This window comes from Engystomops pustulosus, chromosome 8 (genome assembly GCF_040894005.1).
Source record: "Engystomops pustulosus chromosome 8, aEngPut4.maternal, whole genome shotgun sequence".
Taxonomy (NCBI): Eukaryota; Metazoa; Chordata; class Amphibia; order Anura; family Leptodactylidae; genus Engystomops; species Engystomops pustulosus.
Genome location: NC_092418.1, coordinates 117,950,373 through 117,976,132, shown reverse-complemented (window position 1 = coordinate 117,976,132; position 25,760 = coordinate 117,950,373). Strand labels below are relative to the sequence as shown.

The 25,760-nt window shown below is 49.9% G+C and overlaps 1 protein-coding gene across 4 annotated transcripts; it reads left to right on the top strand.

Moving 5' to 3' along the window:
* The first annotated feature begins 237 nt into the window (after positions 1–237).
* DNAJB2 (DnaJ heat shock protein family (Hsp40) member B2) lies at positions 238–25,072 on the top strand. 4 transcript variants are annotated; one of them, XR_011849484.1, is made up of 11 exons: positions 238–396; positions 1,747–1,871; positions 9,399–9,480; positions 11,389–11,498; positions 11,697–11,750; positions 13,741–13,851; positions 16,190–16,282; positions 16,456–16,567; positions 17,238–17,308; positions 17,775–17,901; positions 18,530–18,598. XR_011849484.1 is itself a non-coding variant. In XM_072122381.1 (11 exons), the coding sequence occupies exons 3-11, from the start codon at positions 9,416–9,418 to the stop codon at positions 24,599–24,601; spliced, it is 846 nt and encodes a 281-aa protein (XP_071978482.1). In that variant the 5' UTR covers positions 238–396; positions 1,747–1,871; positions 9,399–9,415; the 3' UTR covers positions 24,602–25,072. The 4 variants fall into 4 exon arrangements, 3 of the variants coding, with proteins under 3 accessions (XP_071978482.1, XP_071978479.1, XP_071978480.1); XM_072122381.1 differs by lacking the exon at positions 17,775–17,901 and adding an exon at positions 24,591–25,072 and having other exon boundaries at positions 18,530–18,748; XM_072122378.1 differs by lacking the exon at positions 17,775–17,901 and having other exon boundaries at positions 18,530–20,548.
* The last annotated feature ends 688 nt before the right edge of the window (positions 25,073–25,760 follow it).

Here is a 25,760-nt window from a genome sequence, read left to right as displayed (position 1 = left end):
TATGAGGATCTGTTCAGACATTACAGTTTGGATCAGAAAATGAAGCAGTTTTCGATTTTACAAGTAAACTATAAATATGACTGGTAGAAATGATAGAAGGACGACGACAACCGCATCACAACTGATCAGTCCCCGCCGCTCCGTGTGAACAGTCCCAAGCTCCAGGCATCGCCGCGCTCCCACAGCATCTCCTATCCCCGCCTCCTACTGTCACACAGCCTATTAGAGAGCGGGACGCGAGGAGCAGGGGCGGGGCCGCGCTCTGATTGGCTGCCGCGCGGCAGAGTCTCGTCTGGTATTTTCTGGACGTTTCTCCTCAGCTGACGGTGACGTCACAGGAGCACAGATATAACATCAACACGACAGGAGACGGCAGAGAGCGAGGAGCACAGCAGGGTGAGTGTCACTGGGGTGAGGGGTGACGTCACAGTGGTCGGGGGACGAATGGGAAGGCGGTGACGTCACTAGTGCTGTGTAATAGGGGAGAACAACAACAACTGGGGGGAGCAGGAAAGGTGATATTATATTATATGTCCCGGAGGGGGGGTATTAATGTACAGGGCGCAGGTTAGAAAGGGTTAATAGGTGCTGATTCGGTTCTGTTGGGTTTTATGTGGCTATAATGCGACAGGCTGCAGGCGGTGAGGGGTTAAAAGGCGATGACACCAAGTGACAGCAGAGTTTTATTTGACAGGTGGGACCGGGTGACTGAGGGGTTAATGAGAGTGGATACAAAGTGATACAACTGTGTGACAGATGGAGTCTAGACTGCGAGAGATCAGGGATATTATATATCAATATTATATACATAGTAACAGTTCTGCAGAGTCAGATGTGAGCTGCTACTATGTGTCACGAAGAGACGGGACCAAGGGAGTAAGGGGTTAATAATTACTGATACAAAGTGACAGCTCTGCAGACTTGTATGTGACCTGCTGGAGTGTGAGGGGTTAATATATACTGAGCCAAAGTAACAGCTCTTCTGCAGAGTTAGATGTGACCAGGTGGGACCAGGGCGGTGGGGAGTGAGGGGTTAATATATACTGATACATAGTAACAGCTCTTCTGCAGAGTTAGATGTGACCAGGTGGGACCAGGGCGGTGGGGAGTGAGGGGTTAATATATACTGATACATAGTAACAGCTCTTCTGCAGCGTTGTATGCGAGCTCTTACTATGTGACAGGATGACAGCTGGGACCAAGGGAGGGAGGGGTTAATATTTACTGATACAAAGTGTCAGCTCTGCAGAATTGTGCATGAGCTGTAACCTAGGCTGCGGGGAGTGAGGGGTTAATAGGTTCTGCTACAATGTTACACTTTGCATTATTAGTCCTGTCCCCCAGCTCTGTGTGATATGTGCCCTGGGGGGGGGGTTCGGGAGGGAGGGGTTGTAATTCCTGCTAGGAGGGGGTTAATGAGTGATGCCCCTATATAATATATATATAGGGGCGCTGCAGGAGACTGGGAGGGAGTATGAGCCTAGTGGGGCTTACGTTATATACAATGGTCAGTAGCAGCCGCTGACACAATGTAACGGTTCTGCAGCGGAGGTCATCACTGTGTCATAGGTGTGTCCCGGGGTCACTGCAGGGGACGAGAGCAGCAGTTTAGCTGAATGTCCCATAATCTGCCCGGGGAGATTAGCCCTAACCATGAGCAAAATGCCACCTAAGAGGCTGTGGGGTGCGGAGAAATGGGGCGTCAGTGTCCAGGGTGACGTCACATTCTACTCTATAAACTCGTAGGGAGCCCGGAGGCGGAGCCAGAGAGCCGGGGGATGGCCTGACCCCGATTAGGAGCAGAGGAGAAATTTACATTCCAGCAGCAGCTGCTATAAGGTCCCAGCCGCCGCTTGTACTGTGAGGAGACGGTGAGTGATGTCACCCTGTACCCCAAATATGTCATGTAAGGGGGTACAATGGGATATAATGTTGTATAATATAAGCTGCTATTATTATATGTACAGTGTAATATAATGATGAGGTTCTGCAGCAGCTGAGGTGTGTATGATGAGGTTCCGCGGCAGCTGAGGTGTGTATGGTGAGGTTCCGCGGCAGCTGCGGTGTGTATAATGAGATTCTGCAGCAGCTGCGGTGTGTATGATGAGGTTCTGCAGCAGCTGAGGTGTGTATGGTGAGGTTCCGCGGCAGCGAAGGTGTGTATTATGAGGTTCTGCGGCAGCTGAGGTGTGTATGGTGAGGTTCTGCGGCAGCTGAGGTGTGTATGATGAGGTTCTGCAGCAGCTGAGGTGTGTATTATGAGGTTCTGCGGCAGCTGAGGTGTGTATGATGAGGTTCTGCAGCAGCTGAGGTGTGTATGGTGAGGTTCCGCAGCAGCTGAGGTGTGTATGGTGAGGTTCCGCAGCAGCTGAGGTGTGTATGGTGAGGTTCCGCAGCAGCGAAGGTGTGTATTATGAGGTTCCGCAGCAGCTGAGGTGTGTATGGTGAGGTTCCGCAGCAGCTGAGGTGTGTATGATGAGGTTCCGCAGCAGCTGAGGTGTGTATGGTGAGGTTCCGCAGCAGCTGAGGTGTGTATGATGAGGTTCTGCAGCAGCTGAGGTGTGTATGGTGAGGTTCCGCAGCAGCTGAGGTGTGTATGATGAGGTTCTGCAGCAGCTGAGGTGTGTATGGTGAGGTTCCGCAGCAGCTGAGGTGTGTATGGTGAGGTTCTGCAGCAGCTGAGGTGTGTATGGTGAGGTTCCGCAGCAGCTGAGGTGTGTATGGTGAGGTTCCGCAGCAGCTGAGGTGTGTATGGTGAGGTTCCGCAGCAGCTGAGGTGTGTATGGTGAGGTTCCGCAGCAGCTGAGGTGTGTATGGTGAGGTTCCGCAGCAGCTGAGGTGTGTATGGTGAGGTTCCGCAGCAGCTGAGGTGTGTATGGTGAGGTTCCGCAGCAGCTGAGGTGTGTATGGTGAGGTTCTGCGGCAGCTTAGGTGTGAATAATGAGGTTCTGCAGCAGCTGAGGTGTGTATGGTGAGGTTCCGCAGCAGCTGAGGTGTGTATGGTGAGGTTCTGCGGCAGCTTAGGTGTGAATAATGAGGTTCTGCAGCAGCTGAGGTATGTATTGTTGGTCAGCGCTCTGGGTTGTGGGGCAGCAGACACTTCTGGAGGAATTGCATGTTTTGCTGTTATTTTTTACCAAATATGTCCATTATGAAGTGAAAATATTTTGTAGCTGTTACTGGATGTACGAGGAGCGAGAGGGGAATTCATGGCTGGGACATAACTATTCAGGCCAACTTAGTGAGTTACACTTGTGGGTCCTCCAGTTCTACACTGTAGCAGTTACTCAGCTGTAGAGCAGCTGAAGGCACAGAGCACAGCAGTGTGAGGACATGCCTCTAGTGCACTTAGAGTAGCTGCAATCCTAGAATATAGATACATATTTCACTGTCCTGCTGCTACTAATAACGCACACAAAGGCCTGATGACACATTTCTTCAGGGACAATACCTATCACTGCCTGCGGTCTGCATGGGGGTGGTCCTAATGTTGATAACTTTTATTCTCCTTGCATTCTCATGGACACAAATCCCAAGTCACCAGATCTTATCCAATCAACTCCCAGCGCCCTCCCATTAACTCCTTTCTAGAATCCTCTGTTTTGAGTGACATCTCCTTCAAAATCATGTGAAAATAAGCAGAGAAGAGTCATATTTTGCCTGAGACAAGTCAAGTTTAGAGGCTGCAGGGAGAGTGTCACTTTGGACACCCCTATATTTTGCTCTATAGTATCTAGAAATTTGCTTTTGATAAGAATCAGATCTTTCAGACAGTTTTTGTGTTTCTATGGGCTCCAGGACCAGGGATATGGGAGGAGGTGGGTTTATCAGACAGTACAAGCACTGAAATAATCACAATTACTGGCGAACCTCTAGTAATGATAAATGTTTTTACCTTCATTTCAAGCCACCTCCACTCTAAGTGGGCGTGGAGGGGGAGTGGCCAGCGGTGGAGCGGACCAGACGCCTGTGCACCTGCTATAGCTTTACTGGGATGGATTGCAGGGCGCAGACACCTGCAGAATACAATACACCTGGTGGGGAGTACATCGTGGTAAATCTTCCCCTATTTCTCCCTTTTTTTTAACTTCCTGTATCTCCGGTTTTGTTGTTCACTGATGAAATCTGAAGGATGAGATCTTATCTTTAATATGACACCAGCAGCATATTTCTAGGCATTTCAGAGGTGTCTTAAAGGAAACCTACCGTGTGATTAGATGCATTATGAAGCAAACATACCCTGAGAATGCTGTAGCTACACTGATGCAGGATCATGTCTTGGTTAATCCCTGAGCTGAGCAGTTTTGCTTAAAAAAACTATTATAACATTCAGGACCTTGGGAAAGCTGGATGTCTACATAAACACATTACACAGCTTTTCATTACACATGGAGCTTGACTAATCAACCTGAGCTGGATCACTCATACACAGGAGTGGGGGATGGTGCAGCAATTGATTATTCTGCCTTCAGGTACAACCCAGGGATTACATCATCCTCTCCTGCAGAGAATAACTCACCTGCTAGGAGAAGTGCTGAAGGAGCCATAGAAGCGACAGAGCTTCATTATCATAATGTTATATCTGTTTTATCAGCAAAACCACTCAGCTCAGGGATTAACCAAGATCTGATCCTGCATCAGTGTAGCTACAGCAGTCTCATGGTATGTTTGCTTCATAAAGCATCAAATCACATGGTAGGTTTCCTTTAAGTGACCCGCCCTCTGCAGCCTCTTAACTGACTTGTGTCAGGTAAAATATGACTCTTCTTTGCTCATTGACCTTGGAGGAAATGATTTATAGATAAGTGGGTGAGATTTCACATACAAAAGGGGATTCCAGAAAGGCCATTTCATCCCCTTCCATAAGGGGGTAGTAGTCTGATGGGATAAAATCTGGTGACCGTCCCTTTAAGGATTGTGGGTTCATCTTTGTCTCATCCGGCAGAAAGTCCCCGATTCCTGACAGCTGCTGTCTCCCGCTTTGTTGTGTTTGGTTGATCCGGGGTGGGCAGACATCCCATAAATAGGCTGTGCCTTTGGTGTCACATGTCCTTGGCGTCTGTCACGGTCAGATATTTAGGATAGTGAAACTGTGCAACAAGGAACATAGTCTAGGATATAAAGAGTTAATGTCAGTGACAAAGGGTTTGTCAGGTGCTTGTAGGTAAACGTACAATCCCTACTGATGATCACATGTCCCCCCCCCCTCCCTACTGATGATCACACGTCCCCCCCCCCCTCCCTACTGATGATCACACGTCCCCCCCCCCTCCCTACTGATGATCACACGTCCCCCCCCTCCCTACTGATGATCACACGTCCCCCCCCTCCCTACTGATGATCACACGTCCCCCCCCCCCTCCCTACTGATGATCACACGTCCCCCCCCCCCTCCCTACTGATGATCACACGTCCCCCCCCCCCTCCCTACTGATGATCACACATCCCCCCCCCCTCCCTACTGATGATCACATCTCCCCCCCCCCCGGGGCTACGGCCTCCAGCGATCCGCTCTGATCTATGGGAGCACACGGCGGAGAGTGAGGAGATTCCCTGCAGTGCCCCCGCAGGACGAATGATGTATTACAACCGCTTTCTTATCATGAGATGCAAAAATATACCAGGACCTCCAGGCAATAAACATATAGGGGCAGATTTACTTACCCGGTCCATTTGCGATCCAGCGGCGCGTTCTCTGAACAGGATTCGGGTCCGGACGGGATTTATGAAGGTAGTTCCTCCGACGTCCACCAGGTGGCGCTGCTGCACTGAAAATCATCTCATCGCGCCGGAATACACCGAGCTGGACCAGGTGAAGGTAAGCGCTTCCCAAGCGACACATTTTCGGTTTTTAAATGCGGCGGTGTTTCCGAATAAGTCGGGTTTTCGTTCGGCCAGGCCCCCCGATTTCCGTCGCGTGCATGCCAGCGCCGATGCGCCACAATCCGATCGGGTGCGCCAAAATCTCGGGGCAATTCAGGTACAATCGGCGCAAATCGGAAATATTCGGGTAACACGTCGGGAAAACGCGAATCGGGCCCTTAGTAAATGACCCCCATAGGGTTCCCGAGGGGGCCTGATTTCATGTTACGGCATTCCAATTTCCCCTTTATATACCAATGACCCAGTCTGCAGGATATGTCATCACATTATTAGTGGAAGAACCATTGATCCAGAGAATTAAAGGCCAACTCGGCAGCTCTCTCGGGTCTTTTTGGATTTAAGAGGTTATCACCTTTTTCTGCAATGGGAAGTCTCCTTTAAAGGGAACTTGTCAGCAGATCTGATCATATAGACTGCAGCCAGTGTTCGGTATAGTCCCTGGAGAGCTGTGTAATCATACATTTACATATGTTATAAGTAGCAGCAGAACTGTGATATTTGGGTTCATATTCTTGGACTGTATCTTCTCCAAGTACAGCGGGGGGGGGGGGGGGGGGAGGGTTGGGGGGTGGTGGTTGTCCTTACACTGCTGTGCTCTTTGCATTGAACATCTCCCCACTCTAAAAACATGTGATAACGTGCTCATGGTTTCAGCACTTCATTAATTTGGAGCAGTGTTCGCAGGCGTTTTCGATAATTTCATACAAAATGACTTCATAATAGAGTCACTCGATGCCCATCTCCGGACACCAAAATATAGAATTCTATAAGAAGATACGTTCCAGTGGTAAATTACATTAGCACTTAAAAAGAGCAAGTTAAGATAGTTCATAGATAAATATCCAGCTCACCCGGGTTGTGAGGGGCTGTGCAGAGTTCTAAGAGCACAGCAGTGTGAGGACATGCTCCCAGTGCACTTAGAGAAGCTAAAATCCTGGGATATAAATCCATATTTCACAGTCCTGCTGCTACTAGTAACATACACAAAGGTTTAAACACACATCACTCCAGGGACAATATATTACAGGGTCAACATCTGCAAAGAGTTTGTATGTTCTCTCCGTGTTTGTGTGGGTTTCCTCTGGGTCCTCTGGTTTTGTCCCACACTCCAAAACATACTGGTAGGTGATTAGATTGTGAGCCCCATGGGGACAGGGACGGATGTGACAGCTCTGTGCAGCGCTGCGGAATCTGTGTGCTATATAAAGGTAATTGTTATTACACTGGCTGCAGAGAGCTATAGGCACAGCAGTGTGAGGATATGCACCACGTGCTCTTGGAGAAGCTACAACCCTGGAATATAAATCTATATTTCACAGTGCTGCTGCTACTAATAACATATATACAGGTATGATCATGCGGCAGTCTGTATGGTCACATGTGCTGACACATCCCCTTTAACTAGAGGCTATCTAGTGGCACAGTGTGTAAAAATAAATGTGGAGATGTCCTATATGGGGAGGTAATTGGGTGCTAAACACTAACCCTGGTATCGTACAGAAAAAGATGCACAAAAAATGAGAAATATAAACCTCAAACTATAAATCCTACATTTATAGAAATAAGTTACACAAGTATCCAAATCTCTTGTGGGGCCACACAACCCATAAATAAGTTATCAGAGCGAGACAGAAGGAGGAAGTAAGAAGTAAACACCCGAGATAAAGCTTCCTATGTCTGCGCGCAGAGAACTATGGCCCCATTATTCTTATCGTCACCCGCTGGTAAAAATAGCGCCCGGCTTTGTGTTCCCGCGGTCAGGTTTGCATGTTCAGGTATCACCAGCCGCCTCCGCTTTCCCTCATGAATAACATAAGACGGGCACAGGCTGCCAGGAGAGGGGGGGCACAGGCTGCTAGGTGAGGGGGGGGCACAGGCTGCCAGGTGAGGGGGGCACAGGCTGCCAGGAGAGGGGGGGCACAGGCTGCCAGGAGAGGGGGGGCACAGGCTGCCAGGTGAGGGGGGGGCACAGGCTGCCAGGAGAGGAGGGGGGGGCACAGGCTGCCAGGAGAGGAGGGGGCGGGCACAGGCTGCCAGGAGAGGGGGGGCACAGGCTGCTAGGTGAGGGGGGGGCACAGGCTGCCAGGTGAGGGGGGGCACAGGCTGCCAGGAGAGGGGGGGCACAGGCTGCCAGGAGAGGGGGGGCACAGGCTGCCAGGTGAGGGGGGGGCACAGGCTGCCAGGAGAGGAGGGGGGGGGCACAGGCTGCCAGGAGAGGAGGGGGCGGGCACAGGCTGCCAGGTGAGGGGCGGGCACAGGCTGCCAGGTGAGGGGGGGGCACAGGCTGCCAGGTGAGGGGCGGGCACAGGCTGCCAGGAGAGGGGGGGGGGCACAGGCTGCCAGGTGAGGGGGGGGGCACAGGCTGCCAGGAGAGGGGGGGGCACAGGCTGCCAGGAGAGGGGGGGGCACAGGCTGCCAGGAGAGGAGAGGGGGGGGCACAGGCTGCCAGGAGAGGAGGGGGGGGGCACAGGCTGCCAGGAGAGGAGGGGGGGGGCACAGGCTGCCAGGAGAGGGGGGGGCACAGGCTGCCAGGAGAGGAGGGGGGGGGCACAGGCTGCCAGGAGAGGGGGGGGCACAGGCTGCCAGGAGAGGGGGGGGGGCACAGGCTGCCAGGAGAGGGGGGGGGGGCACAGGCTGCCAGGAGAGGGGGGGGGGCACAGGCTGCCAGGAGAGGGGGGGGGCACAGGCTGCCAGGAGAGGAGGGGGGGGGGGGGGCGCACAGGCTGCCAGGAGAGGGGGGGGGGGCACAGGCTGCCAGGAGAGGAGGGGGGGGGGCACAGGCTGCCAGGAGAGGGGGGGGGCACAGGCTGCCAGGAGAGGAGGGGGGGGGGGCACAGGCTGCCAGGAGAGGAGGGGGGGGGGCACAGGCTGCCAGGAGAGGAGGGGGGGGGGGCACAGGCTGCCAGGAGAGGGGGGGGGGGGCACAGGCTGCCAGGAGAGGGGGGGGGGGCACAGGCTGCCAGGAGAGGAGGCGGGGGGGCACAGGCTGCCAGGAGAGGGGGGGGGGGGGCACAGGCTGCCAGGAGGGGGGGGGGCACAGGCTGCCAGGAGAGGGGGGGCAGCATTATAATCATGGGGGGGGGGGAGGGGATGCAGGGGTTAATAATACTACACATGACAGATGCAGAACAATACAGTCCCTTACCTGAAATGACTGCTAACGGGACAATAGCCATCTGATGTATACGTCATCTATTATTCTCTGTCATCAGTCACACCTAATGTGTCAGTTTATACTGAGGCCCTCGCATTGCGTTCCTAATCTCCATGGCTCGTAGATGTGTCAGCTGCTCAATTTACCATTTCCATTTTTGAAGGGCAGACGACCGACTATCTGCCTGTGACTAATACCTCCGGGCACTTATGGAGGGCATGGAATTAGGGTCATCTGTTTCCTGAAATAATACGACTGCTGGAGGGAGGAGCAGCTTCAGTCATCGGCTATTTCTGTATCATTTATCTATACAAAGTCACACAGGAGCCAAAGTCACATCATCCCTTCCTCTACTTCCCAGAGAAATCCCCGTCCGTCATGGGAGACTATTATGAGATCCTCGGAGTTCCCCGGAACGCCACCCAGGATGACATAAAGCGAGCGTAAGTGCATAGGGTTAATAACAATGTAATAGATCATAACATACATCAAGCGGCCAGCACCATGGCCCGACACAAGTGACAACTATACAACAACATATACAATACAATACAAGAATATAACTACTATTATACTGCCCCTTATGTACAAGAATATAACTACTATAATACTGCTCCCTATGTACAGGAATATAACTACTATAATACTGCCCCCTATGTACAGGAATATAACTACTATAATACTGCCCCCTATGTACAGGAATATAACTACTATAATACTGCCCCCTATGTACAAGAATATAACTACTATAATACTGCCCCCTATGTACAGGAATATAACTACTATAATACTGCCCCCTATGTACAGGAATATAACTACTATAATACTGCCCCCTATGTACAAGAATATAACTACTATAATACTGCCCCCTATGTACAGGAATATAACTACTATAATACTGCCCCCTATGTACAAGAATATAACTACTATAATACTGCCCCCTATGTACAAGAATATAACTACTATAATACTGCCCCCTATGTACAGGAATATAACTACTATAATACTGCCCCCTATGTACAGGAATATAACTACTATAATACTGCCCCCTATGTACAAGAATATAACTGCTATAATACTGCCCCCTATGTACAAGAATATAACTACTATAATACTGCCCCCTATGTACAAGAATATAACTACTATAATACTGCCCCCTATGTACAGGAATACAACTACTATAATACTGCCCCCTATGTACAGGAATATAACTACTATAATACTCCCCCCTATGTACAAGAATATAACTACTATAATACTGCCCCCTATGTACAGGAATATAACTACTATAATACTGCCCCCTATGTACAAGAATATAACTACTATAATACTGCCCCCCTATGTACAGGAATATAACTACTATAATACTGCCCCCCTATGTACAAGAATATAACTACTATAATACTGCCCCCTATGTACAAGAATATAACTACTATAATACTGCCCCCTATGTACAGGAATATAACTACTATAATACTGCCCCCTATGTACAGGAATATAACTACTATAATACTGCCCCCTATGTACAGGAATATAACTACTATAATACTGCCCCCTATGTACAGGAATATAACTACTATAATACTTCCTCCTATGTACAGGAATATAACTACTATAATACTGCCTCCTATGTACAGGAATATAACTACTATAATACTGCCCCCTATGTACAGGAATATAACTACTATAATACTGCCCCCTATGTACAGGAATATAACTACTATAATACTGCCCCCTATGTACAAGAATATAACTACTATAATACTGCCCCTATGTACAAGAATATAACTACTATAATACTGCCCCCTATGTACAGGAATATAACTACTATAATACTGCCCCCTATGTACAGGAATATAACTACTATAATACTGCCTCCTATGTACAGGAATATAACTACTATAATACTGCCCCCTATGTACAGGAATATAACTACTATAATACTGCCCCCTATGTACAGGAATATAACTACTATAATACTGCCCCCTATGTACAGGAATATAACTACTATAATACCGCCCCCCTATGTACAGGAATATATCTACTATAATACTGCCCCCTATGTACAGGAATATAACTACTATAATACTGCCCCCTATGTACAAGAATATAACTACTATAATACTGCCCCCTATGTACAGGAATATAACTACTATAATACTGCCCCCTATGTACAAGAATATAACTACTATAATACTGCCCCTATGTACAAGAATATAACTACTATAATACTGCCCCCTATGTACAGGAATATAACTACTATAATACTGCCCCCTATGTACAGGAATATAACTACTATAATACTGCCTCCTATGTACAGGAATATAACTACTATTATGTATGTATCTCAGGTATCGGAAGTTGGCACTCAAGTGGCATCCAGACAAGAACCCAGATAACAAGGAATTGGCAGAGAAGAAATTTAAAGATATAGCGGAGGCCTATGAGGTGTTATCAGATGGTATGGGACATACTGTGACGGGACTATGTAATGTATACAGGACTGTACACATGATATATCTGATGTCCATCACATTACACAATCCATGTCCTGGAGGGATCAGTGTAGCGGTGGTAGATGCTTCTGAATCCCTTTCAATTGCAATGAAATGTGATTATTATTAGTAAAATTTTATAATTATTTTTTCTTTCACCCCAGTTGGCAAACGGGAAACTTTTGATCATTATGGGAGAGCCGGATTCTCTGGACCTGGTAAGTTAATCTCTAATCCTGTCTATTTGGCAGTGTTTAGTACTACTACTCCTATCCTGTATATATGGGCACAGCGCAGTACTATTACTCCTATCCTGTAAATATGGGCACAGCACAGTACTACTACTCCTATCCTGTATATATGGGCACAGCACAGTACTACTACTCCTATCTTGTATATATAGGCACAGCACAGTACTACTACTCCTACCCTTTATATATGGGCACAGCACAGTACTACTACTCCTATCCTGTATATATGGGCACAGCACAGTACTACTACTCCTATCCTGTATATATGGGCACAGCACAGTACTACTACTCCTATCCTGTATATATGGGCACAGCACAGTACTACTACTCCTATCCTGTATATATGGGCACAGCACAGTACTACTACTCCTATCCTGTATATATGGGCACAGCACAGTACTACTCCTCCTATCCTGTATATATGGAGACAGCACAGTACTACTACTCCTATCCTGTATATATGGAGACAGCACAGTACTACTACTCCTATCCTGTATATATGGGCACAGCACAGTACTACTACTCCTATCCTGTATATATGGGCACAGCACAGTACTACTACTCCCATCCTGTATATATGGGCACAGCACAGTACTTCTACTCCCATCCTGTATATGTGGGCACAGCACAGTACTACTACTCCTATCCTGTGTATATGGGCATAGAACAGTACTACTACTCCTATCCTGTATATATGGGCACAGCACAGTACTACTACTCCTATCCTGTATATATGGGCACAGCACAGTACTACTACTCCCATCCTGTATATATGGGCACAGCACAGTACTACTACTCCTATCCTGTGTATATGGGCACAGCACAGTACTACTACTCCTATCCTGTGTATATGGGCATAGAACAGTACTACTCCTATCCTGTATATATGGGCACAGCACAGTACTACTACTCCCATCCTGTATATATGGGCACAGCACAGTACTACTACTCCTATCCTGTGTATATGGGCACAGCACAGTACTACTACTCCTATCCTGTGTATATGGGCATAGAACAGTACTACTCCTCCTATTCTGTTTATATGCCTTTTATGCAGGATCCTCGTGTAGTTTATATTTTGGTTACATTGTGTATCTTTAGTATTTGTCACTTTTGTTCTTGATTAGAGATGAGCGAGCACTAAAATGCTCGGGTGCTCGTTACTCGAGCCGAACATTTCCAGATGCTCGAGTGCTCGTTTCGAGTAACGAGCCCCATTGAAGTCAATGGGAGACCCGAGCATTTTTCAAAGGGACCATGGTTCAGGAATAAAATGTGTTATTTAATTGAAAAATAATGTCTTCTGATAATTTGCAAACATCTGCGATCTATTCTTCACTGTTCCGCGCGTATATTATCTCCCGACAAGTTATCAGATGTAAAGAACAGTGAAGAATAGAATAAAAACAGTGAACACAGTGAACACAGGATCATTTAAGATAAAAACACAGTGCAGAACACAGTGCAGAATAGATTACAGATGTTCGGCACATCTGCTTACTTGTCGGGAGATACGCGCGGAACGGCGCGAACAAAATAGCATGTGAAGAACAATATATATGTGTGTGAAGAACACATTGCAGATGTTTAAATACATCTGCAATGTGTTCTTCACACATATATATTGTTCTTCACATGCTATTTTGTTCGCGCCGTTCCGCGCGTATCTCCCGACAAGTAAGCAGATGTGCCGAACATCTGTAATCTATTCTGCACTGGGTTCTGCACTGTGTTTTTATCTTAAATGATCCTGTGTTCACTGTTTTTATTCTATTCTTCATTGTTCTTCACTGTGTTTTTTTTAATTAAATGCTCGATCTCGAGCAGGGGAAATACTCGTCCGAGCAACGAGCCGTCTCGAGTACCCTAATGCTCGACCGAGCATCAAGCTCGGACGAGCATGTTCGCTCATCTCTATTCTTGATATTTTTAGATTTATTTTTTTTTTCTTTCTCAGAACCTTCAAGATCCAACTCTAGATCCCAAGGTTTTACTTATACATTCCGGAGCCCCGAGGAAGTGTTCCGAGAGTTTTTTGGTGGCAGAGACCCTTTTTCGGATTTCTTTGGTAAGTGCCTCGTTATCCTGGATCATCCTGCAGTCAGGTCTGTAATCAGAGACGCTCCGATACTGGAGATAAAGACTTTACGTTGGCAGGAGACGGAGACTGGGATCAGATGGAACGTTGTGTATTATTGATGCCGCCTACTAAAACCACATCTTACTAGGACGCGCTCTGTCAGCAGGAGCAATTCCATAAATATTTGGTGAGGAAAGATAGAAGGAAAATGAGTGATGTCACAGAGGGAGGGGCGTGGTTATCTTGGGAGCCCTAATGATGTCATAAAAGTCGAGTCTATCTAGGTCCAGAATAGTACAGAAAGAGACGATGATGTCACAGTGATGCGTCAGGGTTGGATTGTGAGAGCTGATGATGTCACACTGTAGCCGGAAGTTTGCGGGTGATGTCACACAATAAACAAGTAGAGTTTGTAAGGGAAGGAGCTGCAGTTTTTACTGATAAGATTTCCTTTATATAAAAAAAAAATGCATGCTTATGCAGCTGCACATTCAGTGCTCAGTGGGTGTTCCCTTCTTGTTGGGCTGTATGTCCAGAGCTAAAGCTCCATGTACACGAATGGATATCCGGCCGCACATATTTGCACAGCAACGCTCACCTCTCCTCTCTCCAGTGCGCGGCTGTATGCTACGGCCCAGGAGACCGTATGTACATGCGCAGGGAATCTTAGTGTTTGTAGCTGTTTGCGGAGATCAGTTGGTGTTCTCTGTTTGCAGAGATTGTGGTTTAGTGCTCAGTGGTTCTTCTCTGCATGAGGAGCTTATGGTTCGGAGCTCACTAAGCGTTTCCTTCCTCATGAACTTCTAGTTCAGTGCTCAGTGGGAGATCCCAGCTTGTTTAGCTTCTAATTCAGTGCCCAATGTGTGTACCCTGCTTTTGTAGCTTCTAGTTCAGTGCTCAGTGTGTATTCCCTGTATGTGTAGCTTCTAGTTCAGTGCTCAGTGTGTATTCCCTGTGTGTGTAGCTTCTAATTCAGTGTGCAGTGTATATTTCCTGTGTGTGTAGCTCCTAGTTCAGTGTTCGGTGTGTATTCCCTGTGTGTGTAGCTTCTAGTTCAGTGCTCAGTGTGTATTCCCTGTGTGTATAGCTTCTAGTTCAGTGCTCAGTGTGTATTCCCTTTGTGTGTAGCTTCTAGTTCAGTGCTCAGTGTGTATTCCCTGTATGTGTAGCTTCTAGTTCAGTGCTCGGTGTGTATTCCCTGTGTGTGTGTAGCTTCTAATTCAGTGCTCAGTGTGTATTCCCTGTATGTGTAGCTTCTAGTTCAGTGCTCGGTGTGTATTCCCTGTGTGTATAGCTTCTAGTTCAGTGCTCGGTGTGTATTCCCTGTGTGTGTAGCTTCTAATTCGGTGCTCAGTCTGTGTTTCCTGCTTGTACAGCTTCTCGTTCAGTGCTCAGTCTGTGTTTCCTGCTTGTGGAGTTTCTAGTTGAGTGCTCAGTGTGTATTCCCTGTGTGTGTAGCTTCTAGTTCAGGGCTCAGTCTGTGTTTCCTGCTTGTGGAGCTTCTAGTTCAGTGCTCAGTGTGTATTCCCTGTGTGTGTAGCTTCTAGTTCAGTGCTCGGTGTGTATTCCCTGTGTGTATAGCTTCTAGTTCAGTGCTCGGTGTGTATTCCCTGTGTGTGTAGCTTCTAATTCGGTGCTCAGTCTGTGTTTCCTGCTTGTACAGCTTCTCGTTCAGTGCTCAGTCTGTGTTTCCTGCTTGTGGAGTTTCTAGTTGAGTGCTCAGTGTGTATTCCCTGTGTGTGTAGCTTCTAGTTCAGGGCTCAGTCTGTGTTTCCTGCTTGTGGAGCTTCTAGTTCAGAGCTCAGTGTATATTTCCTGTGTGTGTAGCTTCTAGTTCAGAGCTCAGTGTATATTTCCTGTGTGTGTAGCTTCTAGTTCAGTGTGTTTCCTGCTTGTGGAGCTTCTCGTTCAGGACTCAGTATGTATTCCCTGTGTGTGTATGTAGCTTCTAGCTCAGTGTCTGTTTCCTGCTTGTGGAGCTTCTCGTTCAGGGCTCAGTATGTATTCCCTGTGTGTGTATGTAGCTTCTAGCTCAGTGCTCAGTGTGTGTTTCCTGCTTGTACAGCTTCTAGTTCAGTGCTCACTGTTACACTGCTATCTTTCATCTCCATTTTTTCAATACTCTGCCATACTTGTCTGCCCATTCCCCCTCTCCTACACTGCTCATGTGTTCAACTTTGCTTGAGTTACACCTAAGGTGGTGAACACTTACCTGCCGCAGGAGTATGACTAATCCTAGTCTGATTTGAATATAACAGACGCAGGTCCAGGATATACACAGCCCATGTGTTGTGTACGATTCTTTACAATGTTGCGTCTCTTTAAGGCGATGATTTCCTGTTCCACGGAATGCGCAGCGATGAGATGCCGCACACCCGCTCCGCACCCTTCTTCACAGAACTGTATCCCAGCAGCCGAGGTAAAGCCTAAATAACGTTTCTTTTTGCGCAGTGTATGATACTGATGTGTATAGAGAGTCACCCCCGATTCCTTGTTGCATCCTGATTATTAATATGTTTTAATGAATTATTATTTCCTGTAGATTATTTATAATTACTGTAATTGTGACCTAAAGCTTCATTCTCTTCCCAGTTTTCTCATCCTTCTCGTCTTTTGGAAGTGACGGCTTTGGGATGACGGGAAATGTTTGCTCTGTCTCCACCACAACTAAAATCGTTAATGGAAAGAGGATAACAACAAAGAGGTAAGACCACCCATGTCCATGGCTGCACCCAGCAGACCCTGAGCCCCAATCCTACTATGTACAGGTATGGTAGGGGACTCCTGGAGCCCACCTCTGCACTCACTAAAGCTACAGTCCACTGCAAAGTATATGAAATACCCCGGCATCCCCTGCTGGTTCAGTGGCTTGTACCTATATATGCTGTTTTGTGCATATTTATGTTATATTTACAATATGCCTTATATCCTTCCTCCTTAGCTATACCGTATTTTAGGGTGCATGTAATAGCACTCTGACATCTAGAGCATCCCCTGCTGGTTCAGTGTCTTGTGTCTATAAGGAACAGCATACTTCATACCTCCTGACAGGGAATCGTAGTGTGTGTATAGATGAGCCAGCGCAGCACAGCAGCTTAGTGGTTAGCACTACATGGGGTCCTGGATTCAAGTCCCATCCAGGTCAACATCTGCAAAGAGTTTGTATGTTCTCTCTGTGTTTCCGTGGGTTTCCTCTGGGTCCTCCGGTTTCCTCCCACACTGCATAACATACTGGTAGGTGATTAGATTGTGAGCCCCATTGGGGACAGGGACTGATGTGACAATCTCTGTGCATTGCTGGGGAATCTGTGTGCGCTATAGAAATAACGGAATTATTATTATAATATTTATGAAGTGTATAATCTTCCTTGCAGGACAGTGGAAAATGGTGTGGAACGGGTGGAGGTAGAGGAGGACGGGCAGCTCAAGTCCATCCGGGTGAATGGTAAGGAACCAGAGAAGCGACAGTGATTGTGACTGTCTCCAGGTGACCATCGCAGTAATAAAGGCCTTATAGACCCTGCCACTAGACTGCTGGATTCATACTTACACACTACAATGTGACCAGAAGGCAAGAAACTACAGTGTGTAAAGTCCCTCTCCTGAAGCTTGCTGTATTGACTTTTGAACACTAGGTGGCGCTGAAGTTCTGCTGAATTACTCGATAATCGTTATACATATTATTACCAATGTGTTATAATTTATATCAGGTGATTGTTGGTTTAGTGTTGCAGCTCCACCAATCAGCTACTATAGAGCTAAACTACAGACAGCTCATTAATATCGAGGTGGCAATGACCACAACAAATGTATCTTTCTAATTTAATTGAGACTTCCAGGAATGGTGTATAGTAACCAGTTACATTCCTGGTAATCAAGGATTTTACCGTTTAGCCCCTTTGCCTCCTTAGTCCAAAGTGATAAGGTATTAACCCCTAAGCCTGCTTAAGAAGGGAGTCATTGGCCGCTAGAAGATAGCAAGGGAGAAAAATGGAAGATTAGATAACAGCGAGGGAGGCAGCACATTACAGCAAAGAGGTAATTCTGTCTGTATATGTGTCTATATAGGCTCTATGGTGTTCTGCTGAAAAATGCAGCCACTAGAGGGAGCCAACTGTGGATGGTTTTATACACCCGTGATTCATCTATTCTGTGCTCCCCCTACTGGGCTATAGGGGCAGCGCTATAGAGCCCTATAAGGGCCACCTGATACACACAGCATCCCATGGATTATAATAGATGAGTTTGGCCTCTCTGTAGATGCTTCTCTACTGTGTGTGTATAGTGGATGTGGGACATCATAGCAGCTAGTCTCCAGTCTCCAGCTCTGCAACAAATGAGAATTGCATTAAGAGCTTACAGAGAGAAAAACTGCTAAACCATGTGGAATACAAGTCTTATAATGGATTAGTGGTTTATGCAAAGTTTGTTGAAAGGTTTATTTGCCGTATGAGTCCCTGGTCATTTTCTGTAGAGGTAACTCACTTGACACCACTAGGGGGAGCTCCTTACTCAGTGATGTCTACAGCTACTATTGCATTCACAGTGCTCCCCCTAGTGGTGGCTGCTGATTGGAGAATTTATTGGTTATGGAGATAGAACTGTGCAGGTGATTTATGTGTATATGATATCAGGTAACCATTGCTGATCCTGTCCCTTTTCCCAGGGGTAGAAGATGAACTTGCCTTGGCACTGGAGATGAGCAAAAGGGATCATAAAAATGTGCCAAATCCTGTCACCACCCAGACCAGGGAACCTCCACGCAACGTGCAGAGAGCGTCGCCATCATACGTGGTGCTCGACAGCGACGATGAAGACGAGGACCTGCAGCTGGCAATGGCTTACAGCCTCTCGGAGATGGAAGCCGCAGGGCAGCATCGAGCAGGTGTGCGGAGCAAAGCGAGAACAGGGAGAGGACCGGAGCAAGGGGGGCAGAGGAGGGAAGAGCCACAGAGGCACCAGCCGGGGGAAGAGCCACAGAGGCACCAGCCGGGGGCAGAGCACCTCAGGCACCAGCCGGGGGCAGAGCACCTCAGGCACCAGCCGGGGGCAGAGCACCTCAGGCACCAGCCGGGGGCAGAGCACCTCAGGCACCAGCCGGGGGCAGAGCACCTCAGGCACCAGCCGGGGGCAGAGCACCTCAGGCACCAGCCGGGGGCAGAACAGCACAATCAACACCATAGACCCCAAGCAGAATTTGTAAGACCACACAGAGAGGCTGCAGAGCAGACAGGACACTCAGAGGAAGCAGCAGGGGGGCAGAGTATCCCAGAAGAAGAGGACAGGGGTGATAAAAAGAAGAATAGATGCTACATTTGTTAGTGTTTGTTTCTTGTGTCTCATCATGTGTCTTAAAACTTTCCTTTTTACAATCTATCCCCATCTGTATCCTGCAGAGCATTGCAGTGCCTGTTCCTGCAGCATGTAGAGGGTTAAGCTGGCAGAGCATGCGGGTGATGACTCTGTGCCTAGTCCTTGCCTCTTCCTCACTCTGTGCTGCCGGTTCTGACGCTATGGGGGTCCCTCTATACTGCCACATAGAAAGTTACAATGTATAGACACAGAATGGATCCTACCCGGGACATAACGCCACCTTGTGGGGCCATGGAGACACTGCCATAGTTTTGTGCCAATGGTCATTCAGTGATTTACAGGGGAAGTTCACAACGTTCATCTCTTTTATTCCTTACCCCAGATAATAATAAGACGACTTGCAGGATTATGGGAGATTTTTAACAACAATGATAGATTTCTAGCAAAATGACAAAATTAATAACTTTTACTAATATATTTTAAAACTGATATATTAATGCTAAAAATATAATATCAATCCACAACCAAGTAGGTGATTCCCTGTGCATACATTATCCACTAATTGTATAACCACCTATAAACACCTATTCCCCTGAGGAACCGTAGCTCTATGTATGCCCCAAACAAGGGTATGTGCCCGATTATATATTCAGTAAGGGCAGAGTAAGGCCCCTTTCACACTTGCGTTGCAGATCATGTCAGAGTCTGATCAGGGTTTGGTCAGTGAAAAACTGACATTTTGCATCAGAGATCAATCAGTTTTCCGTCAGAGTTTGTTCAGGGTCTCAGTTTTTCACATGCGTTCTCAATGCAATTTCAATGCGTTTTTCACAAGCAGATAACGCACGTGAAAAGGACTCAGGGCTGAGCTCAATCTTTTCTATGGCAATTGATGTGTGAAAAATGCATTGCACTCGCACTCGCACTCGCAATGCTCGTGAGTGCAATGCATTTTTGATGCGTCTCCATAGACTTGAATGGGGCGTGAAGAAAAAAAGGAAATAAAGACAAGCCCACTGGAAATAATGGGACAGAGTGAAAAACGCAAGTGTGGAAGAGGCCTAATGGATACAGATAAAACATAGCTATTCGGAGGATAAGGAACAATCTCACCAAATCCAGAAGTCATGGGAACCTGTTCTTGGATCTTGATCCAGATGCATCCCAGAGGGACAATTCTGAATCAAGATCCCGATGCGTTTGCCCCAAGTGTATCGGGCTCCTCCATTCACCCCTAGTACTAGATGCACTCGGCCGCGGCCGGGCTGTATAATCTGAGGCCGCTGCCCGGCTTCCCTACACCTAGTACTAGATGCACTCGCCCGCGGCTGGGCTGTATAATCTGAGGCCGCTGCCCGGCTTCCCTACACCTAGTACTAGATGCACACGCCCGGGACCGGGCTGTATAATCTGAGGCTGCTGCCCGGCTTCCCTACACCTAGTACTAGATGCACACGCCCGCGGCCGGGCTGTATAATCTGAGGCCGCTGCCCGGCTTCCCTACACCTAGTACTAGATGCACGCGCCCGCGGCCGGGCTGTATAATCTGAGGCCGCTGCCCGGCTTCCCTACACCTAGTACTAGATGCACACGCCCGCGGCCGGGCTGTATAATCTGAGGCCGCTGCCCGGCTTCCCTACACCTAGTACTAGATGCACTCGCCCGCGGCCGGGCTGTATAATCTGAGGCCGCTGCCCGGCTTCCCTACACCTAGTACTAGATGCACGCGCCCGCGGCCGGGCTGTATAATCTGAGGCCGCTGCCCGGCTTCCCTACACCTAGTACTAGATGCACACGCCCGCGGCTGGGCTGTATAATCTGAGGCCGCTGCCCGGCTTCCCTACACCTAGTACTAGATGCACTCGCCCGCGGCTGGGCTGTATAATCTGAGGCCGCTGCCCGGCTTCCCTACACCTAGTACTAGATGCACACGCCCGCGGCTGGGCTGTATAATCTGAGGCCGCTGCCCGGCTTCCCTACACCTAGTACTAGATGCACTCGCCCGCGGCCGGGCTGTATAATCTGAGGCCGCTGCCCGGCTTCCCTACACCTAGTACTAGATGCACTCGCCCGCGGCCGGGCTGTATAATCTGAGGCCGTTGCCCGGCTTCCCTACACCTAGTACTAGATGCACACGCCCGCGGCCGTGCTGTATAATCTGAGGCCGCTGCCCGGCTTCCCTACACCTAGTACTAGATGCACACGCCCGCGGCCGTGCTGTATAATCTGAGGCCGCTGCCCGGCTTCCCTACACCTAGTACTAGATGCACGCGCCCGCGGCCGGGCTGTATAATCTGAGGCCGCTGCCCGGCTTCCCTACACCTAGTACTAGATGCACTCGCCCGCGGCTGGGCTGTATAATCTGAGGCCGCTGCCCGGCTTCCCTACACCTAGTACTAGATGCACTCGCCCGTGGCCGGGCTGTATAATCTGAGGCCGCTGCCCGGCTTCCCTACACCTAGTACTAGATGCACTCGCCCGCGGCCGGGCTGTATAATCTGAGGCCGCTGCCCGGCTTCCCTACACCTAGTACTAGATGCACTCGCCCGCGGCCGGGCTGTATAATCTGAGGCCGCTGCCCGGCTTCCCTACACCTAGTACTAGATGCACACGCCTGTGGCCGGGCTGTATAATCTGAGGCCGCTGCCCGGCTTCCCTACACCTAGTACTAGATGCACGCGCCCGCGGCCGGGCTGTATAATCTGAGGCCGCTGCCCGGCTTCCCTACACCTAGTACTAGATGCACACGCCTGTGGCCGGGCTGTATAATCTGAGGCCGCTGCCCGGCTTCCCTACACCTAGTACTAGATGCACTCGCCCGTGGCCGGGCTGTATAATCTGAGGCCGCTGCCCGGCTTCCCTACACCTAGTACTAGATGCACTCGCCCGCGGCCGGGCTGTATAATCTGAGGCCGCTGCCCGGCTTCCCTACACCTAGTACTAGATGCACTCGCCCGCGGCCGGGCTGCATAATCTGAGGCCGCTGCCCGGCTTCCCTACACCTAGTACTAGATGCACACGCCCGCGGCTGGGCTGTATAATCTGAGGCCGCTGCCCGGCTTCCCTACACCTAGTACTAGATGCACTCGCCCGCGGCTGGGCTGTATAATCTGAGGCCGCTGCCCGGCTTCCCTACACCTAGTACTAGATGCACGCGCCCGCGGCCGGGCTGTATAATCTGAGGCCGCTGCCCGGCTTCCCTACACCTAGTACTAGATGCACACGCCCGCGGCTGGGCTGTATAATCTGAGGCCGCTGCCCGGCTTCCCTACACCTAGTACTAGATGCACTCGCCCGCGGCCGGGCTGTATAATCTGAGGCCGTTGCCCGGCTTCCCTACACCTAGTACTAGATGCACACGCCCGCGGCCGTGCTGTATAATCTGAGGCCGCTGCCCGGCTTCCCTACACCTAGTACTAGATGCACTCGCCCCCGGGACCGGGCTGTATAATCTGAGGCCGCTGCCCGGCTTCCCTACACCTAGTACTAGATGCACACGCCCGCGGCCGGGCTGTATAATCTGAGGCCGCTGCCCGGCTTCCCTACACCTAGTACTAGATGCACTCGCCCGCGGCCGGGCTGTATAATCTGAGGCCGCTGCCCGGCTTCCCTACACCTAGTACTAGATGCACTCGCCCGTGGCCGGGCTGTATAATCTGAGGCCGCTGCCCGGCTTCCCTACACCTAGTACTAGATGCACTCGCCCGTGGCCGGGCTGTATAATCTGAGGCCGCTGCCCGGCTTCCCTACACCTAGTACTAGATGCACTCGCCCGCGGCCGGGCTGTATAATCTGAGGCCGCTGCCCGGCTTCCCTACACCTAGTACTAGATGCACACGCCCGCGGCTGGGCTGTATAATCTGAGGCCGCTGCCCGGCTTCCCTACACCTAGTACTAGATGCACTCGCCCGCGGCCGGGCTGTATAATCTGAGGCCGCTGCCCGGCTTCCCTACACCTAGTACTAGATGCACACGCCCGCGGCCGGGCTGTATAATCTGAGGCCGCTGCCCGGCTTCCCTACACCTAGTACTAGATGCACTCGCCTGCGGCCGGGCTGTATAATCTGAGGCCGCTGCCCGGCTTCCCTACACCTAGTACTAGATGCACTCGCCCGCGGCTGGGCTGTATAATCTGAGGCCGCTGCCCGGCTTCCCTACACCTAGTACTAGATGCACTCGCCCGCGGCCGGGCTGTATAATCTGAGGCCGCTGCCCGGCTTCCCTACACCTAGTACTAGATGCACGCGCCCGCGGCCGGGCTGTATAATCTGAGGCCGCTGCCCGGCTTCCCTACACCTAGTACTAGATGCACACGCCCGCGGCTGGGCTGTATAATCTGAGGCCGCTGCCCGGCTTCCCTACACCTAGTACTAGATGCACTCGCCCGCGGCCGGGCTGTATAATCTGAGGCCGCTGCCCGGCTTCCCTACACCTAGTACTAGATGCACACGCCCGCGGCCGGGCTGTATAATCTGAGGCCGCTGCCCGGCTTCCCTACACCTAGTACTAGATGCACACGCCCGCGGCTGGGCTGTATAATCTGAGGCCGCTGCCCGGCTTCCCTACACCTAGTACTAGATGCACTCGCCCGCGGCCGGGCTGTATAATCTGAGGCCGCTGCCCGGCTTCCCTACACCTAGTACTAGATGCACACGCCCGCGGCCGGGCTGTATAATCTGAGGCCGCTGCCCGGCTTCCCTACACCTAGTACTAGATGCACACGCCCGCGGCCGGGCTGTATAATCTGAGGCCGCTGCCCGGCTTCCCTACACCTAGTACTAGATGCACTCGCCCGCGGCCGGGCTGTATAATCTGAGGCCGCTGCCCGGCTTCCCTACACCTAGTACTAGATGCACGCGCCCGCGGCCGGGCTGTATAATCTGAGGCCGCTGCCCGGCATCCCTACACCTAGTACTAGATGCACACGCCCGCGGCCGTGCTGTATAATCTGAGGCCGCTGCCCGGCTTCCCTACACCTAGTACTAGATGCACTCGCCCGCGGCCGGGCTGTATAATCTGAGGCCGCTGCCCGGCTTCCCTACACCTAGTACTAGATGCCCGCGGCCGCGGCCGGGCTGTATAATCTGAGGCCGCTGCCCGGCTTCCCTACACCTAGTACTAGATGCACTCGCCTGCGGCCGGGCTGTATAATCTGAGGCCGCTGCCCGGCTTCCCTACACCTAGTACTAGATGCACACGCCCGCGGCCGGGCTTTATAATCTGAGGCCGCTGCCCGGCTTCCCTACAGCTTGTACCAGGGGTGCTAGATATTTGCTTCTCCGCCTGCAGATCGTCTTGTTATGACCTGGGACCACTCAGTATTTTCGGTAGAAGCCCCCCTCCCCTCTGACTACTGATATATGACGCCATGAGGCCTGTGAACTGCCTACTGAATGTCTTGCTTTTCTCACTAGGTGTATTCTGAGAATGGAGGCCATCGCTGGCTGGGGGGGGTGCGAGGGGAGCACAGACAAGGCTTTCCCCCCGACACACGGCACAGGTTTGGCACATGGGCTCTACCATCCTGACAGGAGAGCCCCTCCCCCCACCTTCCTATAATCTGCACTACACTGGAATGAGACTCTCTTACGTTTTTATTAGGTTTTTTTTTTTTGTAACCGGCGGAGGGAGATGGCGCTTGTGGATCTAAAGGGGCTGGACCCGGGGGACGTATTGGGGAGTGCGTGGATAAGAAGTGTGACTGCGTGCGTAATACTTATTTATATATCGGACAAGATGGCGCCGCGCCTCTTTTATATAGAAATGTTTTAATCATGGACAATGGACTGAATTCATGAGCTGGGATATTAAGGGTTAAAGATGGAGGGCGGAGTCTGTGGTGTGTGACTGTAATGAACATGAAGCTTCTGAAATAAACCGGATGACTTTTACTACAGTCCTGGCTGTGATCTTATACTGCACTGGATGTGTATGGAGAACATTGGGGGGTGGCTAGAGGGGTGCAGAGGTAAGTACAGGAGCAAGAGGGGGGTAACAGTATGATAAATGACACCTGGTAGGTGGGGGCCCCTTACTCCCCTCTTCTACCACTATACAAAATCCCTGATGGTCACCGGATTCTGCAATATTCACTAAATCCATGGAAAGCTGCTCAGCGCCGCCCTCTGGAGGAGGTTTGATGAAGCGCCACTTAATACAAATCAAAGATGGTTTTGTCGTCCGTATATTAAGTTGTGCAGAACTCATTGGTTCCTATAGCAAAGCTCAGGATGGGCCCCATTGTCTACAGAACAATCCATCGAATTCTGTGTCTTTGACTTATTACCATTTATTAAAGTGGAAAGAAGAATGGCAGCACATTGTGAAACACAGAGCCACAGCTGCCACTCAAGTCTGTTATACCACACACAAGCCATGGACAGGTCCCATCTGGAAGGAGCTCAGAGCGGGTTGTATCCACCCGTTGTGCTGATTGCTGGCGGTTCTAGGGGTTGCATCAACCAAAATCTATACTGGGAAAACCCCTTTAAAACTTTTATTGAGGTGATTATGTATTCTGGTTTCCTGCAGCCACCAGCAGAGGGCGCTCACTGCACTGAGATGTATACAGCTAGTTTTATGGG